This window comes from Schistocerca nitens, chromosome 8 (assembly GCF_023898315.1).
Source record: "Schistocerca nitens isolate TAMUIC-IGC-003100 chromosome 8, iqSchNite1.1, whole genome shotgun sequence".
NCBI classification, from domain to species: Eukaryota; Metazoa; Arthropoda; class Insecta; order Orthoptera; family Acrididae; genus Schistocerca; species Schistocerca nitens.
Window position 1 is genome coordinate 487,243,862 of NC_064621.1, and position 19,383 is coordinate 487,263,244.

The window sequence follows — 19,383 nt, forward strand, 5'->3', positions numbered from 1 at the left end:
CAAAATAGTTCCGTTTATAGAAATGTTCGCAGTATGTGGTTGCTGAAACGAAGTTAATAAAACTTCCTCCATTTCGTCGTAAGTCGATGGTTTCAAACGCATAAGTTTCGAATTTCCACAATTCTCAAACCAATCTATTTTTCGTAAGTGTTGCAGGGCCAGTTCAAATTGCTTCACTAGCTCCATGCGACACACCAGATGCCTCCACTTTTTACTAACAGAAACCTCTTCCAGAGAAATGTTCTTCCGCTTTTCACTCATGCCCACTGATGAAAGCTTAAAAAACGTTATACCTAAGACACACGAACTGTTTGCTGCTCAACTCTCACAACACGCTATGAATACAAAGAGTCAACTGAAATGGCGCCAAAAAGATCGCAAGTAGAATGTGCGTCAAATGTCACGTGACCAGGCTCTGCCGCTGACACGAAACATGCTGAGCACGAGCTTTCTGAGCCGGTGCAAACTTATTTCTCGTTCGATCTGCCAGATACATTTTACAAAGAACAGATAAGATAATATTAATCACAAATGTTTGGAACTTACAATGTGGAAACAAATTATATCCGTTATTACAATTGTCAGGGAAACTACATTATTACATTAACTGGAACAAAAATCACAAATTCAAGACAATTACACAGTAACATTAAGATTATGGAGCCATTTCCTGGCATTGTCCGTTAGCTTGTGGAGCGACATCAGAGAGCTGAATGTTACAAACCAGAAGATGGTCCATTGTTTGTACCTCACCACAGTCAACACGGATCGTCTGTATATCCCATTTGGTTGGTTGCTGTCTGCATCATCCAACTGCCGTGCGAAACCTGTTTAGAGCCGACCAGTGTTTCCTGTTGAGATTGAAGCCTTCAACCCTTTTGTTTGGGTTGTGGATTAGGTGCTGGTTTTCCACGACACCTCTTCTCAGACCCTGCCATGCATTCTTCCATTCAGCATCAAGACCCCTCTGTGCCCAATGTTTTGCTCCAGACGATAGGTTTCCTGGACTTGAGTCTCGTGGATCCTCCCATGTCAGTATGTATGGGTAGCCTTGGGTTTGCTTCAATTTTTTCTATGTCCTGGGTTGCTTTCTCTCTACGTATGGAAGCAGGAGCAATATTTGTCAGCACCGGAAGCCACTCAACGGGGGTTGGCCTGAGAGTGCCGGTCACAGTACTTAGAGAGGCATTTAGTCGTGCATCCACTTTTTTGGTGTGCAGGCTTCTGCTCCAGACTGGGGCACAGTATTCAGCAAGGCTATACACCAGTGCCAGTGCAGCAGTTTGTAGAGTGGCAGCATCACAACCCGAAGTGCAAACAATCCACAGAACGGAAAACAATGTGTCTACATCCAGTCACTTAAACGTTATAAAGAGGTAAATAATTCACCAGGGTTCCAAAAATATTAGCATTACATGGAGAAAATTGTAATATAGAGATAACTAAGTAAAGAGGAAAATTTAACATTGGTTATATGGGCTTTTAGTCAAGACCAAAAAAAAACTGATGTAACAGAGGAAAACATATGAAGGAACGCCATAAAAAGGTTTCACTGTAATAAACTGGCTTACTAATATTTGATAAAATAGACTTGAGAAAATTTTCCATCATTTTGTGAAGTTCTTAAGGAGTGTTAAGTCTGGTTTCCCTGTAAATACCTGTTACCTGGTTCCCAGGACTAAAACTACATGCACAGCTCTCACTTTTGCGTTTGTGTACAAACAAACAGCAAGGACATTTTTACTACTCTGGCATAAGCATTTTATGATGAACTACATTTTTAAATAGTAAAATTAATACACTGTTTGAGGTATACATGTTATTTTTCCAAATGGTTGAAAAATAAGAGAAACATCCATGAAGATAATGTTCAAAAGACGAAAGCTTTCTACAGCAAAATGCATTTTATTACAAAATGAGTTACAAAATCAGATCAGAAACAATGATAGATCTTTGATATTCATGTTTGATAAAGCACTAAAAGCAGCCTTAAGAATGTAACCTACATTCTGTTCTTACAAGGAACCATGCAGTGATAATGTGCAATAAATGATAGCAGTACTGTATACTATTTAATAACAACTGAAAGGTCATTTTTTTTCCCTTTCCACAACAGTAAACGCAGCTCAAAACAGAAGATTGGAGCTAAACAATTTTAAAATACAATATGTAGTATACAAACTAGCAGTCGTGTACTTTCCTGAGTTACTATTATTACAATAATTTCAACAAGTTTTTATTAAAAGGGTTTCCAATCACAATGCAAAATAAGTTGCCAGCCTTCAAAGGCACATATGGAATTTTTCATAGTATACTACTCATGCGAAATATTTCCGCCATAGATAACTCTGCAACTACAGCAGAAAACTACCATGCATTTTTTAAAATTAAATAATTCTGCAGGTGAGGAAACAAGGTGCAACAAATGTTCAGTGTACACCACAATTAAAATGGAGACAAAAAACCATGTACATAATTCACACCATTGGTACCACAGTTTGAATCCCCAATCAGCAAGTAATTCAGAGCAAGAAAACCTCAGTAATATTATGTGAATATTGTAAAATAGGAGCTTTTACATTATCTGCACCAATTAGATGTACAGACCACTTTTGACAAAGTCACTATGTGTCAGATAAAATTTTTGGGAAGAAAAAAAAAAAAACTTTTTCTCAGCACCAAAACTGACAAAAATAAAATACTATGGCATCTAAAATTGGAGACCATGAAACTGCAGAAAGTGTGTTTTAATGTTGTATCACCAAACTAATGTTACAATAGCATAAGCATGATAATTTCTTACGTTTGCAGTTCATTTCACATTGCATAGGTATAAAGATACAGTTAATGTGCCACTTAATTCAACTATCTTTCTTAGACACACACACACACACACACACACACACACACACACACACACACACACACACTAATGAACATGACATCTTAAACCACATTCTGTGCAGTAGAAGGGTGTGGCAAGGGTTGCGACCAAGTCTTCAGTGTTTAAACACACTTTTGTTTTTCAAAAAATATATTACACAACAGTTGTGATTAACTCTTGAAAACAGCATTCAGTGAAGGTCTGATCCACAGAATTTTTGAGATGCTGCTTCACAAACACAGTCAATGTACACATATACATCACCAGAAGCTGCAGATACACAACATCTGCATTAATTTCTTGCAGTAATTCATGACAAACAGAAGCAACACAATTCCTGTTACACTTTGTCATTACCAACAATAAGTTGTGCAGTTCATTTCTTAATACCACACAAAAAATTAGAGCAGTCTCATTTGGCACTAACACATGTAACAAAATGTTTTTATAAAAATGCTTGCTTTATTGATAACCATTGTGGTTCAAGCACTCAACATGGGTGTACAGTGAAAATAGTTCTTATGATAAGAAAACTAACCAACAGACAATTTTAAACGAACATTATAAAACATGTATCAATGTAACAAACACGATTTGCCAATTTTTAAGAATTTAGCATTATACTATTTTTAATTTTTCATACAAAAAAGAGAAGCAGATTCAAGAGTGTGAGCGGCTGCAAACACCAAACTGCTACTGTTGTTTACAGTCACCTGGTGTTGGATTATTACCAGAACGAACAGAAATACGATTGCCAGGCTTATATGTAGGATCATCATCGTCATCTTCCTCTTCTTCACCTTCTTCACCCTCCTCTTCCTCTTCAAAATCTTCATCTTCTAATGCTTCACCTACAAAAATTAATCCAATAAACATTTTTTTATTTCTAGAAACCAATTCACAGTGAAAATTTCACACAATTTGCAGCAAGTTACTTAGGCCTCTTCACAGCATGTACACAGACAGGCACTGACATCTTACATTATATTTCCTTGCAACAACTGAAATTAACAAGGTAATTTTGGCATTAAGACTTCAACTAAACAGTACATTTGAAAATGTGGTGCTGAATACATGCTACTGTACAGTTACCCAATTACAAAGTGATTGCATTACAGAATTGTCAAGTTATGTTCAGGACAGCACACATTAGAGACAATCAGCTAATTCAGGAAAATTAGCTAAAAGAAGAAAAATACTTCAGCTTCAACACACTGCAGTATCATGACTAGCCTTAGAATGTAAAGGCTATTGGCAAACTTCCGCGTACATTTCCAAACAGTAAGCCAACAATTCCAGAAAAACTAGTATCATGCTTCAAATACTAATTGGAAATCCAATGAAGTGTGTGTGTGTGTGTGTGTGTGTGTGTGTGTGTGTGTGTGTGTGTGTGTGGTCTGCACAAACCAGATATGTTATCAAACAAGAACACAGCTCTTACAGTGAAATTTGGAAACCCATAACTATGGCAAAGTAGGAGAGCTTGCCATTAGCAACTGACTAGTTATTGATAAGCAAAATGTATTGAACACAGCTGAGAGAATCACAAGAACATGTCACAAAGGGAGAAATCTAGCTACTTGTCAAATACTTTGTACATACATTTAAATACACGTAGAGCAAAGTTCCTGTTCCAAGCAAAAATGCTATTATATAATAAAATTTTAGAAAGCTTTCTGGAGCATAGCAATCAATATAAACAAGGTTGCCGCAAGTTTCCCCAAGCACAATTCCCTGATATTTCCCTGGTTTCCAGACAAGTTTTAGCATTTTACCCTGACACATTGAGATCTCAAGGTAATTAAGATGCAAGCTGACAATGTCTTTGCAGCTACAGTACAAGAAACAATAGTGCAAACTAGGAAATATCTAAAAAAGAACTTGCAAGCAGATTGCGTTTCCTGATGTGAGAAAAAATAGTAAGTACTAACATAATTTGTAATGAACTGTTTTTAGATGGAGAAAGCAAGCCAAATGGTATGTGGTCTCATTAAGGCCACTGATATTTTATTTCAATAAAATGAAACATTTGGCGAGAAAAATGAACATTTCCTTGTCACAAGATAGATTTAAAATACCTTAATTGATTTCAGAAACAACCCCAGATAAAAGTAGGCCTCTTGAAAGAAGAGTATAAGGTGTGGAAGAATTGTGTAAACCAACACTGTAGGTGACTGCCAATAAAATGTTGGTTCTGCTATGTTCATTATTACCCACTGTGTTATATCTATTATTTTACAGGTACTGTGTGATTTTTTCCCCCCACAAGAAGTAAATGGGTGCATAACGTACAAACCGCAACAATTTTCTTCTTATCGTCCATAGATTCTAACATATAAACTACTTTTGAAGTGCAAAAATTTACTAAAACAAAACTTCTACAAAACACCACACTGTACAAAGTACTTGCAGTGAGACATTTGCAATTCCTGACACACATCACCTATTGTCTCTGGCCTGCTGAGGAACACCACAGTCCTGGGTATATGGATAAACCATGATAGTCCTCTGCATTACACCAAACACAAACAGATCTGGCCCGAAGGCAGATTGGCGAGATTCAGATCGGCAGACCCAATCCTTTACAAATACCCGCAGAAACGGCCTCCAGTTTTGGTCCATTGTGGAAATCCACTACTATGGCCAGCTATTCACCAGCCACCAACAACTTGTTGACAAAATGAGACCATGGTGATCAAACCATGCAACAGGTAACTTGTTCAAATACTCTAGAATCAATAATGATAGGTAGCAACTTACCAAAAATATGATTGCCAAGCCACACAGGCATGTAGAAAAGACGATCACACTCACAACTAAATTCTCAGCCACAGCTTTAGTCAGAAAATCAGCGCGCACACATTCACACAATCACAGACAACTCAAGCACACGACCACCATTTCCGGCCACTGCACCTACAGTCAGAATCAGATCCAAACAAATCACTCCTCAATGCTTCCCTGCCTTTCTTCAGCAGCTGCAAGGCTAGTGGCAAGTAGTGGTGGCAGCACTGACTGCAAGCAGAGGTGAGTAGTAGGAAGGGGAGAAGCAGTAGTATTGAGAGAGCAGGGAAGCAGCATACATATTCAGCTGCACCCAGCCAGGGACGACACATGACCATTGAGTAAAACCATTTCATCTACTGAGACAAAAAAGATTTTTCAAACTTTTTTCAAGTTTCCTGATATTACCCTCAACTTCCCTGACGTTTGAAATTCCCCAATTTCCAGAACATGTGGCAACCCTGATTAAATGTTAAAAATCAGTTTAAACAGTTTATTGCTTTTTCAGATTTTTGTTGGCAACCAGTTTTGGCCTTTTCCCCGGACCATCTTTGAGATTACACTGCCATTATGTCTGCTGGTTGCAGTAGATGGAGTACTGCTATGAATCTCACAGTCGTCACCAGCAGTAGCCATAATGGCCACGTAAGCCTCAAGATAGTCCAAGGAAAGGCCCAAAATCTGTTACTAACAAATCTGAAAATGCGATTGAGACTTTTTATTGGTTTTTAATACTAGAATAATACCTAGAGCTTTGTTGCTATCATCCTTCACACTCAATTTGGTGTGTTTTCAGGTTAAATCCTGCCTATTTATCAGTGTCCTAACTAAATATTCTGTCAGACTATGGATCCCAAACCCGTATCAACAAATCTAAGCAAATGCAAGAACTTTTTTCTCATAAGTACTTCAGTAGCAAGCTTTTAATAGTTGACATGGTGTCTTTCAATGTTACAAGAGTACATCAGAAGCAAGAACTGACAAGGATCACAGTTTGAAGAATTTTAGGAAATTCCAGTATCAAGAATGATGCTATCATTTTCTTTGAGGTTGTGATTCCTACCATCTTGCTAGGGGTCACATGATAGTAGTACAATCATAATTTGTCCTCTTGTTTCCCCAGTGATCCAATTTTTATTATGTATCCACCTACATGATATTCCAGCACTAACTGGCCCCACAGGAAAAAGAACAATGTGACCACCTAGGAGTGAATCCAATATTTACTACCTATGCTCCTTTACCAGTCAGTCCACTGCAATCAATCTTCTTAGCATTAACGTTGTCATTGCAATTGTTTTCAGTATAGTTAGATACAGTAAATCCTGTTTAAGAGCTTTCAAAATTTTGTGATATAGATGTAATGGATTGCATACTCCAAAATCAACTCCAAATATATTTTAAATGTTTTGTGGCCATACCAAATCGCCACAAAAGTCCTTTATGAGATGTCTTCCTTATGATGTGGCTAGTTTGCAACCGATACAGACAGTTTAGCAAGTCTTCACCTGAGAGTGTAAAAATTAATTACAGAAGAGGTCAGCTGCAGATAGCTAATTTTTAACAGCAATCAACATCCTGTTGGTATATGTAAGTAACCTCCTCAAACTTCCACAAATTGTACAGTACCCACTCACATTTCTGCTGTGGCAGTTTCTCAGATGATTGCATATACAAACCTACCTGTCCACAGAACAGACACCTCTTACATCACTAACCATTCTCCTTTGTTTTCTTTGAAGACCACTCACAAAATATGTATTCAAAACAACCTCTAAGTTAAATGTGAATATTACAATGATACACACTAAAAAATGATCTCAGCTGTAACTGATATGGGACAGTCAGACTAAGTGCATGTAAAACGCAGTACACTAGGCACTTTATTCATATTAGTTCATAATGAACTGAGAAATATTAGTTCTCTAATTTCAGATTCTCACTCATGGCAACTGTCAGGATGTGTACATATAAACAGCGGTAAGTGCCACAAAGGGCTGCCACCATTAGAAACAAATTGTGTTTTTCCAGGAAAATGCCTTTTATGGAAGATTTATACAAATCTGAGGATCATGTGGTTAAGTACAACAAAGATCCTGAACACACATGTGCTAGTCAGCTACATGTGAACATTTAATCAATCATGAATTACCATGAATTTACAAGACACTACAGCAGTGGAAATGTTTAGGACCATCCTCAACATACTTTTACATGCAACAGTGATGTGCTTGGTATAATTTATTTTATACACAGCTAGATCACAGATTAGTTTTTAGTTTATTTTATTATGGCAAAAATAGTTAATGCAAGACTTTAACAAAAACTAAAACATGCCTTTTAAATTTCACAGGTTTCAAAGAACATTTAATTTTGCATGGAAAGTAAACAGTGGTAAGTCAATTATAATGCAAGTTCAGCCAGTTTGCACGTAACTAATAAACTTAATTTTTAAAGTTTTGGACAGAATTTGCCCATTTAAAAATGTCATTACTGTACATGACTTTTTGAATAAAAAGACCACATTGAATGCTCTAGAAACATTTAAGAAATACTGAACAATTTCTTGAAATAACCAACTTATTCCTTACCATTGTTTACATGTGGGGTCTTCAAATTTCTGCTGATATCTTGTGAACAGTTATTGCAATCTGCAGTTTAAATAATCTAATTTTTTTCAACACCATTCATGTGTTTGTATTTCGGGACTTAATTATTTCAAAAGAAGTGTTTCAGCACAACTTTTCATTTAAGATTAACAGAAAATACCTATGATTATGCATATTCTCACCTGTATAATACAGGACAGCTCTCGGAACAATTCTCTCTCTGATGTAGTGACCAATTTCGAAGTCTGTAGTCAGCAAAGCACGTGTTTCTTCATCAATTTCAGCATCTTGGTCATCGGGAACTGAAAAATATTTCAGAACTTTATATTTTAGCTATGCCGGAAATCTAAATTCTACAAAAATTTAATACATATTGTATGGGTAAAACCAAGAAGAACTAGACTTTACCAGATAACTTCCAACTGACACTCAAAACGCCCACCAATTTATTTACCAAAATTATGAAATTTCAGAGTGAACTTTTTCAAACCAACTCCTACTTTCTTGGCAGAAAGTGGCATCAGTGTGGACCACTGGCTTACTGGTGCACTAAAGGAAGTCTGGCTGTAGTACAAATCATGGGGAAAGTTTTAAAAAATCAAGCCCAATTTCACTCTTCTTGCTACTGCAAGTTCCCTGTCGTATCAAAAATGGAAAATCTAACCAAACTGGTTAAAATTACAATTATAAATATCTTTTAGCTTCCAAGGTCAAAGGAATGTTCCCTTAAAGCTGGTTTTTCAGACTTCTATTCATAATACCCACAACCACTTCTACAAGGTTTTCTCAATCTTATTTTAACTTGCAGTCCTTTTCCTCAAATATTTCTGTATCTTCTTGCGGGCCAGTATATTGAAGCAATAACCTTTTTAACACATTTATTAGTAACAGCCAAACGTGTCAAAAGACCAATTTTGTTGATGGTTGTACATCCACACTGTTCCTATAGCTAGAGGTCTGCGCAGATAAGTGCAATCCGCATCCGCAAGTTCCCATCCCGCATCCGCAAGTTCCCATCCCGCATCCGCAAGTTCCCATCCCGCATATATTTAAGTTTTGAATGAGTAATTAATAGTAATAGACAGTAGTACTTAGAATTATCGTATGTAATGACATAGTTATTGTTAGGATGCCATTTCTGCGACAACTTAACTACTTTTCACTTCTTAAGTCACAGGAAATGCTGCATACCTACTCTAAAGCAGACCATTCCAAACAGGAAAGCATTGGTGCTCCAGAGCACACACAGTAGCGGCTCTGATCTCGTGAGATTGGAAACACTATTTAAAAAAAATAAAATTCAATGTAATAGTATTAAATGATGAAAATACATGCAAAGAAACAATTATATTTCGCTGCTCTTGTGCCAAGGCAACTGAAAATGATGGTGGTTTTAAACTGTTACTAGCACATTGCATCATTTACCGACAGTTTTTTTGTCCCCACTGCTTGGATGTGTCAAATTTTGAAGCCATTAATGTCAGCTGATGATTATATTATAGCTTACGCGTTCAGTCCTCGTCATTTCCAGGTGAAAATATTTACAGTATTAGGCCTACACTGCAAACGCTGGCGCACCAGTGCAAAAGTTAAACTGCCAGCAATAACTGACGTTGTCTGGAAGAAATAACTCTTCTTCCAAAGAGTGACAACAAAATCAGTGGTTATAGAAATTAGGAGTGGTTGGATGTGGTAGCAGTTCCTTAGCACTCATTGCACCGTACTTGGCCCCCAAATCAATAAGAAACTGTGCCGTCTCGAGAAACCCAGATCCACACGCAACTTCGAATGGTAAAATGTCTTTGCTGACAAGATTGATAAGTTTTTCTGTCACGGCTGTATTCAAATTTGGCAGAACTTCAGGAACTTTCACGTCTCCCTTGATATTTAAATAAATAATTATGCTACTTTGTCGAGCCTCACACGAATGTTTTGGCAAATTTGAAGTTCCACTTTTGTGTCCAGTGTAGGAATATACATTTTTACATGCAAAACAAGCCACTGTATCTTTTATCTTTTCGTTGCCATCAAATACGTATGCGAATTTTTTCCAAATTGGCGATTTCAATTGGTTTTCCTTCACTAATGTAAAATCACCTTTTTTTCACCTTACACGAAATTTTCTCCATCGATATGGTGTTCACTTGAAGAAAGAACTCTCACTGATATTTGCTACACAGCGCTAACTGAAGGCAGCGGAAAATTGCAACGGGCACCTGTCTGGTGGACAGTGGGGAGGTGGTTTGCCACCCAGAGAGCACTTTACAAGCCACACAAAAGACACGGTTGCGGAAACGGATTAGGCACAGGCCTCTTGGGTACAGCTACGTCGGTCGTACCCAGGGGCTAAGGACAACAGACATCCGCTCTACCCGGGCCCTGCAAGATTCCAAGAATGTCAACAAACTAAGTTTTGAATAACATTGCAACATGCGTACTGGGCAGATGCCTTGCTCATTATCCGCAGATGACCCGCGGATATCCACGCCGGTCGCGATTTTATCCGCCAAGTAACGAATACCGCGGATATCCGCATCTGCGGAGACCTCTACCTATAGCCTAATCCTAATGTGTGAGTAAGGGCAGTTCGAAGAATACACTATTAGAGATTGTCATATACTGTATTTAGTATAAGATTTTTCCCAAACTACTCATTTGGAAAATACAAAGTCGTCTTACATTCACAGATTAAACTATGGCTGCTGAGAACCTTTTTACATCATGCAAAAAGATTACTACAGTGGCTGTCTTACATTTACAAGTGAAGCTCTGGCAGTTTAGGTGATGCACATTGACACCATAGATATTGTGTTCATTTTTCCAGTGTGCAAAAACGAATTCTTTTTTCATTCATTTTTTTTAACTGCACGTATTTACACAATTTCTTCTTCAATTTGAATGTCTGCATAGAAATGTTATCAATAGCAGCATTGCTCACTGCAGTAACTCCTGTTGTAAATTGTGAGAGGGGTGTTTAAACCATATGAAACAAGTTATTTCAAGTTGCATAATCTATTTGTCCTAAAAAGTTATATCTCCTTAACATTAAGGCATTTCATTTTGTCTAGCAGCTAAAAACTTTAATAATGATTGTAACCTTCATAAATAAATCAGATGGAGCCTTGTATGTGCTAATTAAGTTCCATCAATTTTATTTGAACAGTACGGCCATGAAAATGCTTATTAATGCAAAATACGAAGATATCAATGTATTTACCATATATTTTTATTACTTAGAATAATTCAATTCTGGTCTCAATTTCACTTCTCAGATTGGTTCATGGTCCTTTAAGAATTATGAATTCTCACAAAGTTCTCACTCGACATGGGAAAACTAAATAAAACAAAATCCCTGATCACACTTAATACATAGACTAGTCACAGCCATACAGCCATATCATCACACACCCATTTGATTCACTGAACCACAAGAAAATTCCAGATCAGTGATCAATCATTGCAACCTGCCCACACTCATGACCTCTGGGAAGATTGCAAATCCTGGCAATGGATTGCTGTGGTCTATCACTTCTGTGTAGTTCCCTTGGAAACTAGAAAAAATATGCAGAAGGGACTGGTGAGTGCGTAGCAAATTTTGTCATGCTGCCAACCATGGAAAATTTAAACTACTTACCTTCACTTTTTATTAACATCTACCATATGTAAATTGTGGACTGCCTGAATCTACCTGTAGTTGGAATTAAACCAATTTAAAATTGAAAAAATAACAGTAAACATTTCTGCATGTGACAGATGGGTGCCAGTGGAGTACTTTGTGTTTAATGCAGGAAGGGTGTCAACCTTCACTATGAAATGATTGTAATGAAATAGGGCGTGTGAACTGCTGGTTTCACACAACCACTGAAAGAGCAGCAAGTAGTTGACATGCTGGAAACAAGAGACTAAGGAATACTATCACATTCTCATGTTGTTGGGTTGGGTTGTTTTGGGGGAGGAGACCCGACAACGAGGTCATTGGTCTCATCAGATTACGAAAGGATGGGGAAGGAAGTCTGCCACGCCCTTTCGAAGGAACCATTCCGGCACTTGCCTGGAGTGATTTAGGGAAATCAGGAAAACCTAAATCAGGATAGCCGTACATGGGACTGAACAGTCGTCCTCCCGAATGCGAGTCCAGCATGCTCATGTCAATGCGAAATCTGCTAACAAGGGAACCTCCCCATCGCACCCCCCTCAGATTTAGTTACAAGTTGGCACAGGGATAGGCCTTGAAAAACTGAACACAGATCAATCGAGAAAACAGGAAGAAGTTTTGTGGAAGTATGAAAAAAAATAAGCAAAATATACAAACTGAGCAGTCCATGCGCAAGGTAGGCAACATCAAGGAGAGTGTGAGCTTACGAGCGCCGTGGTCCCGTGGTTAGTGTGAGCAGCTGACGAATGAAAGGTCCTTGGTTCAAGTCTTCTCGAGTGAAAAGTTTAATTTTTTATTTTCAGACAATTATCAAAGTCCAGGCACTCACACATAATCAACTCCGCTCTCCAAAATTCCAGGACACGTTCAGATTTGCTTGGACATAGGCAGTATTTGACTGTCTACACACGGAAACATTTGAAAACGTAAAAAACATATGTTTTAACAGAGCACAGGGAAAACTGTGACTCGAACTGTTTCATTCATTTGTTGCAGTTTATGTGACAAACTCTTATGTTTTCCTCACTTTTTTGGGAGTGATCATCACATCCACAAGAAAACCTACATCGGGCAAGGTAGAAGAATCTTTTACCCATTCGCCAACTGTGCAAGTTAGGTGGGTCGACAACATATTCCTGTCATGTGACGCACATACCGTCACCAGTGTCATATAGAATATATCAGACGTGTTTTCCTGTGGAGGAATCGGTTGACCTATGACCTTGCGATCAAATGTTTTCGGTTCCTATTGGACAGGCACGTCCTTTTGTCTACTAATTGCGCGGTCACAAAACACAGACACTAAACTTATTACAGTGAACAGAGACATCAATGAATGAACGGACAGATCGTAACTTTGCGAAAATAAAGAAAGTAAAATTTTCACTCGAGGGGGACTTGAACCAAGGACCTCTCGTTCCGCAGCTGCTCACTCTAACCAAAAGACCACGGCGCTTCTCAGCTCACATTGTCCTTGTTGTTGCCGATCTTGCACATGGACTACTCAGTTTGTGTATTTTGCTTATTTTTTCATAGTTCCACACAACTTCTTGTTTTCTCAATTGATCTGTGTTCAGTTTTTCAAGGCCTATTCATTGTGTCAATTTATAACTAAATCTGAGGGGTGTGCGATAGGGAGGTTCCCTTGTAAGCAGCCAAACAATACAGATGTGTTCTCAAATCCTACCTCAGCCACAACCTTGGTAATCTTGACATATTCAGAAGAAACAACCAAATATTTACTACAACTGTAGTGTCCACAGTTACAAATCTAGTCCAGGAAACAATTGACAAGGGGAGGGGGGGGGGGGGGGCACTGAAACAGGTTCAGTGACAGAATTAATAAGGGTAGGTCATTAAACAATGAAAGGGTCATCACAGAAAGAGCAAGCAATGTGTGAGAGAAATACAGAGGGCTTGCAGTGGGGAATACGCTGTCTTTTAAGAAGCCAGTTAAGAGCTTTGGACATAATGAGACCTTTTAAGGAAAAGCTTCCTATCCTCTCCTTACAGAAAAAGAGATCTGAAGAATAACACACACAAGTAGCCAATAAGGCAATGGGGAGCTAATCAACACTACTTCACGTAGGTCTGGTGCGGTAAAAGGATATGCGAGAAAACTAGGACCGAGCGTCGAAGACCCATACTCTGTGGTCAGGAAATAGGAAGTATGAGGTAAAGGAGCTAGATGTGAGGACCATCTGCAGACAGATGCAGCAAGATTTATAAGCTTGACTCAATGGATAGAAGTTAGCTGTGGTGCACTGAACAATGAAAGTCACTGGCTCCGTAAGGACTTTGTTACTAGTGTGGAAGCAACTCAACTAGGGGTGTCATTTCTGTAATTTAGATTCAGCATAAACTTAGGGAAGTTAACTACCTTTCGAGGCTGCGGCAATATTGCACAACTACAGCTGTTAAGTGTCGTACGTGTCTTGTGTTTACAAACATTGCACAGCCAAATACACACTGAGCGGAACTGTTTATGTATAATGTCTCAGTTTTGTTCTTCACGATTTTTATATTTTCTACCTTCCATGCATGTAATTAGGTTGTGCACAGTTATGAGATAAATCTGATCTGTTCTCTGGATGTTACATGATTTTGCATTGCAAGCTCAGAATGATTGATCGAACTGTGTATTTTTCACCATATCCTGTGACTGATCAATAAAGCTGTCATTTGAGGTAGCTTTTTGTGTAGTCTGGTTCCATCGTATCCAGTACACGCAGTCAAACAACAGCCTGCACAGCTTTTACCTAGAAAGCTGAGACTGACACGATTTACCTATGTAATATCATTGGATTAACGAGTGCTTATGAAAGATTTGCACAAAATGATTGTTAACTATAATCTCGCCATGTCATTACTGGCTGTAAGGCTACCATCTTTCTGCTCACACAATCCAGCTTTGTGGTTTGCTCATATGGAGGCTAGTTTTTTTTTTTCCTATTTCTAAATGCTACCAAGCCTGCACCAGTGGTAAGCCAATTGGACCCCACCCACCCACACACACACACACACACACACACACACACACACACACACACACACACACACACTGCAGAAGTACATACAGATTCTAATGGTCCACCACCTGTCTCTACAGCTTGTACCGACAGCTTACCATATTTACCCAAATGCAAGCTGACTTGTTTCTATTTTCGTGGTCCAAAAATTCACCTGCAGTTTAGATTCAGGGCCAAAGCCTTAGGAAGTTCTGAAAGGCACCACTAAAAGCCAGCATTTTGCCACAGAAGCAGTTTAGTTATTTCCGAGTATTGAACGTTAAATATTTATTATCATGGCAGAAATTCAAATATAACATTGCTCACCTTTGAATTTATGCCGTTTTTCAAATATTCATAGCAATAAAGAATTGTGTACACACTATCAAAATGTGACATTTTAAGAGACTTTTAGAAGTTGGCAAGCACGGTAAATATAGTTTTACATTTCAACAGCTCCAACTCCATCAGAAGCTATCAACATATCTGCGTACATCAAGCCACTTCTCAATGCAGGCAATATTTGAGACAAATCCTGGCTATTAATGTATGCACTGTAGGGAGACTCACCTGCAGCGTCACCACTCACAGCCCACCTGTGAATAGTTCCCAATTACAGATGCCTATATTCTAGGCAACTTTACCCTAACTTGTTCGTTTAACAACTCGAACAGACATACACAATGCAGAAGAAAGATTTTCCGCAGTGGTGATAACATACAGTTCACACTTTGTACTGATAATTTCAATTTGAAAGGATTCTGTGCAAACTATGTCGTTTAGAATGTAAAGTAACCTAAGAAAGTGCCCTAACACAGACTATGCATAGCATCTGAGAATGAGGCTTGCTCTTCACCTACTTCATATCCTTTAAATCAACTGCAGTATTGTCAAGCCAAACTTTAACTTCCTTAGATGTTGTTGTTGTTGTGGTCTTCAGTCCTGAGACTGGTTTGATGCAGCTCTCCATGCTACTCTATCCTGTGCAAGCTTCTTCATCTCCCAGTACCTACTGCAGCCTACATCCTTCTGAATCTGCTTAGTGTATTCATCTCTTGGTCTCCCCCCACGATTTTTACCTCCACACTGCCCTCCAATACTAAATTGGTGATCCCTTGATGCCTCAGAACATGTCCTACCAACCGATCCCTTCTTCTAGTCAAGTTGTGCCACGAACTCTTCTCCCCAATTCTATTCAATACCTCCTCATTAGTTATGTGATCTACCCATCTAATCTTCAGCATTCTTCTGTAGCACCACATTTCAAAAGCTTCTATTCTATTCTTGTCCAAACTGGTTATCGTCCATGTTTCACTTCCATACATGGCTACACTCCATACAAATACTTTCAGAAATGACTTCCTGACACTTAAATCTATACTCGATGTTAACAAATTTCTCTTCTTCGGAAACGCTTTCCTTGCCATTGCCAGTCTACATTTTATATCCTCTCTACTTCGACCATCATCAGTTATTTTGCTCCCCAAATAGCAAAACTCCTTTACTACTTTAAGTGTCTCATTTCCTAATCTAATACCCTCAACATCACCTGACTTAATTCGACTACTTTCAATTATCCTCGTTTTGCTTTTGTTGATGTTCATCTTATATCCTCCTTTCAAGACACCATCCATTCCATTCAACTGCTCTTCCAAGTCCTTTGCTGTCTCTGACAGAATTACAAGGTCATTGGCGAACCTCAATGTTTTTATTTCTTCTCCATGAATTTTAATACCTACTCCGAATTTTTCTTTTGTTTCCTTTACTGCTTGCTCAATATACAGATTGAACAACATCGGGGAGAGGCTACAACACTGTCTTACTCCCTTCCCAACCGCTGCTTCCCTTTCATGTCCCTCGACTCTTGTAACTGCCATCTGGTTTCTGTAACTATTGTAAATAGCCTTTTGCTCCCTGTATTTTACCCCTGCCACCTTTAGAATTTGAAAGAGAGTATTCCAGTCAACATTGTCAAAAGCTTTCCCTAAGTCTACAAATGCTAGAAACGTAGGTTTGCCTTTCCTTAATCTTTCTTCTAAGGTAAGTCGTAAGGTCAGTATTGCCTCACGTGTTCCAGTATTTCTACGGAATCCAAACTGATCTTCCCCGAGGCCGGCTTCTACTAGTTTTTCCATTCGTCTGTAAAGAATTCGTGTTAGTTATTTTGCAGCTGTGGCTTATTAAACTGATAGTTCGGTAATTTTCACATCTGTCAACACCTGCTTTCTTTGGGATTGGAATTATTATATTATTCTTGAAGTCTGAGGGTATTTCACCTGTTTCATACATCTTGCTCACCAGATGGTAGAGTTTTGTCAGGACTGGCTCTCCCAAGGCCATCAGTAGTTCCAATGGAATGTTGTCTACTCCCAGGGCCTTGTTTAGACTCAGGTCTTTCAGTGCTCTGTCAAACTCTTCACGCAGTATCTTATCTCCCATTTCATCTTCATCTACATCCTCTTCCATTTCCATAATATTGTCCTCAAGTACATTGCCCTTGTATAGACCCTCTATATACTCCTTCCACCTTTCTGCTTTCCCTTCTTTGCTTAGAACTGGGTTTCCATCTGAGCTCTTGATATTCATACAAGTGGTTCTCTTATCTCCAAAGGTCTCTTTAATTTTCCTGTAGGCAGTATCTATCTTACCCCTAGTGAGATCAGCCTCTACATCCTTACATTTGTCCTCTAGCCATCCCTGCTTAGCCATTTTGCACTTCCTCTCGATCTTATTTTTGAGACGTTTGTATTCCTTTTTGCCTGCTTCATTTACTGCATTTTTATGTTTTCTTCTTTCATCAATTAAATTCAATATTTCTTCTGTTACCCAAGGATTTCTACTAGCCCTCGTCTTTTTACCTACTTTATCCTCTGCTGCCTTCACTACTTCATCCCTCAGAGCTACCCATTCCTCTTCTACTGTATTTCTTTCCCCCATTCCTGTCAATTGTTCCCTTATGCTCTCCCTGAAACTCTCTGCAACCTCTGGTTCTTTCAGTTTATCCAGGTCCCATCTCCTTAAATTCCCACCTTTTTGCAGTTTCTTCAGTTTCAATCTGCAGTTCATAACCAATAGATTGTGGTCAGAATCTACATCTGCCCCTGGAAATGTCTTACAATTTAAAACCTGGTTCCTAAATCTCTGTCTTACCATTATATAATCTATCTGATACCTTTTAGTATCTCCAGGGTTCTTCCATGTATACAACCTTCTATCATGATTCTTAAACCAAGTGGTAGCTATGATTAGGTTGTGCTCTGTGCAAAAGTCTACCAGACGGCTTCCTCTTTCATTTCTTAGCCCCAATCCATATTCACCTGCTATGTTTCCTTCTCTCCCTTTTCCTAAACTCGAATTCCAGTCACCCATGACTTAAATTTTCATCTCCCTTCACTATCTGAATAATTTCTTTTATTTCATCATACATTTCTTCTATTTATTCGTCATCTGCAGAGCTAGTTGGCATATAAACTTTTACTACTGTAATAGGTATGGGCTTTGTATTTATCTTGGCCACAATAATGCGTTCACTATGCTGTTTGTAGTAGCTTACCCGCATTCCTATTTTCCTATTCATTATTAAACCTACTCCTGCATTACCCCTATTTGACTGTGTTGATAACCCTGTAGTCACCTGACCAGAAGTCTTGTTCCTCCTGCCACCGAACTTCACTAATTCCCACTATATCTATCTTTAACCTATCCATTTCCCTTTTTAAATTTTCTAACCTACCTGCCCGATTAAGGGATCTGACATTCCACGCTCCGATCCGTAGAATGCCAGTTTTCTTTCTCCTGATAACGACATCCTCGAGTAGTCCCCGCCCGGAGATCCGAATGGGGGACTATTTTACCTCCGGAATATTTTACGCAAGAGGACACCATCATCATTTAATCATACAGTAAAGCTGCATGTCCTCGGGAAAAATTACAGCTGTAGTTTCCCCTTGCTTTCAGCCGTTCGCAGTACCAGAACAGCAAGGCCATTTTGGTTATTTTTGCAAGGCCAGATCAGTCAATCATCGAGACTGTTGCCCTTGCAAATACTGAAAAGGCTGCTGCCCCTCTTCAGGAACCACATGTTTGTCTGGCCTCTCAACAGATACCCCTCCGTTGTGGTTGTACCTACGGTACGGCTATCTGTATCGCTGAGGCACGCAAGCCTCCCCACCAACAGCAAGGTCCATGGTTCATGGGGGGGCTTCCTTAGATGAAAAACATATTTCATTAAAAGAAAACATACTTTGAGTGACAGTCATGTCACATGGAAAGACCAATGTAGACTGACATACTGTTGTCCAGTCTGTCTTAGTGGCCCCAGCTGCCCTAGTTCCACCCTGAATATTTTGATAAATATTCTGAATTTTCACTGCTGTCAGTGTTTGCAATACAGTAATTTTAAGTGGCCAGACTAAATTTAATTCCATGTGATTTGCTATAAAT

General features: G+C 38.8%; 1 protein-coding gene across 2 annotated transcripts in view; it reads right to left on the reverse strand.

The window, feature by feature from the left end:
• Nucleotides 1–1,885: 1,885 nt before the first annotated feature.
• The window catches only part of LOC126198546 (nucleosome assembly protein 1-like 1), a 30,676-nt gene continuing 13,178 nt past the window's right edge, over nt 1,886–19,383 (reverse strand). For both annotated transcript variants that reach the window (XM_049934956.1, XM_049934955.1), the window contains exons 8-9: nt 8,460–8,579; nt 1,886–3,735 (exon numbers count right to left, since the gene is read on the reverse strand). In XM_049934956.1, the coding sequence (XP_049790913.1) occupies nt 3,578–3,735; nt 8,460–8,579 (278 nt within the window). In that variant the 3' untranslated portion in view covers nt 1,886–3,577. The remainder of the gene's footprint in view (nt 3,736–8,459; nt 8,580–19,383) is intronic.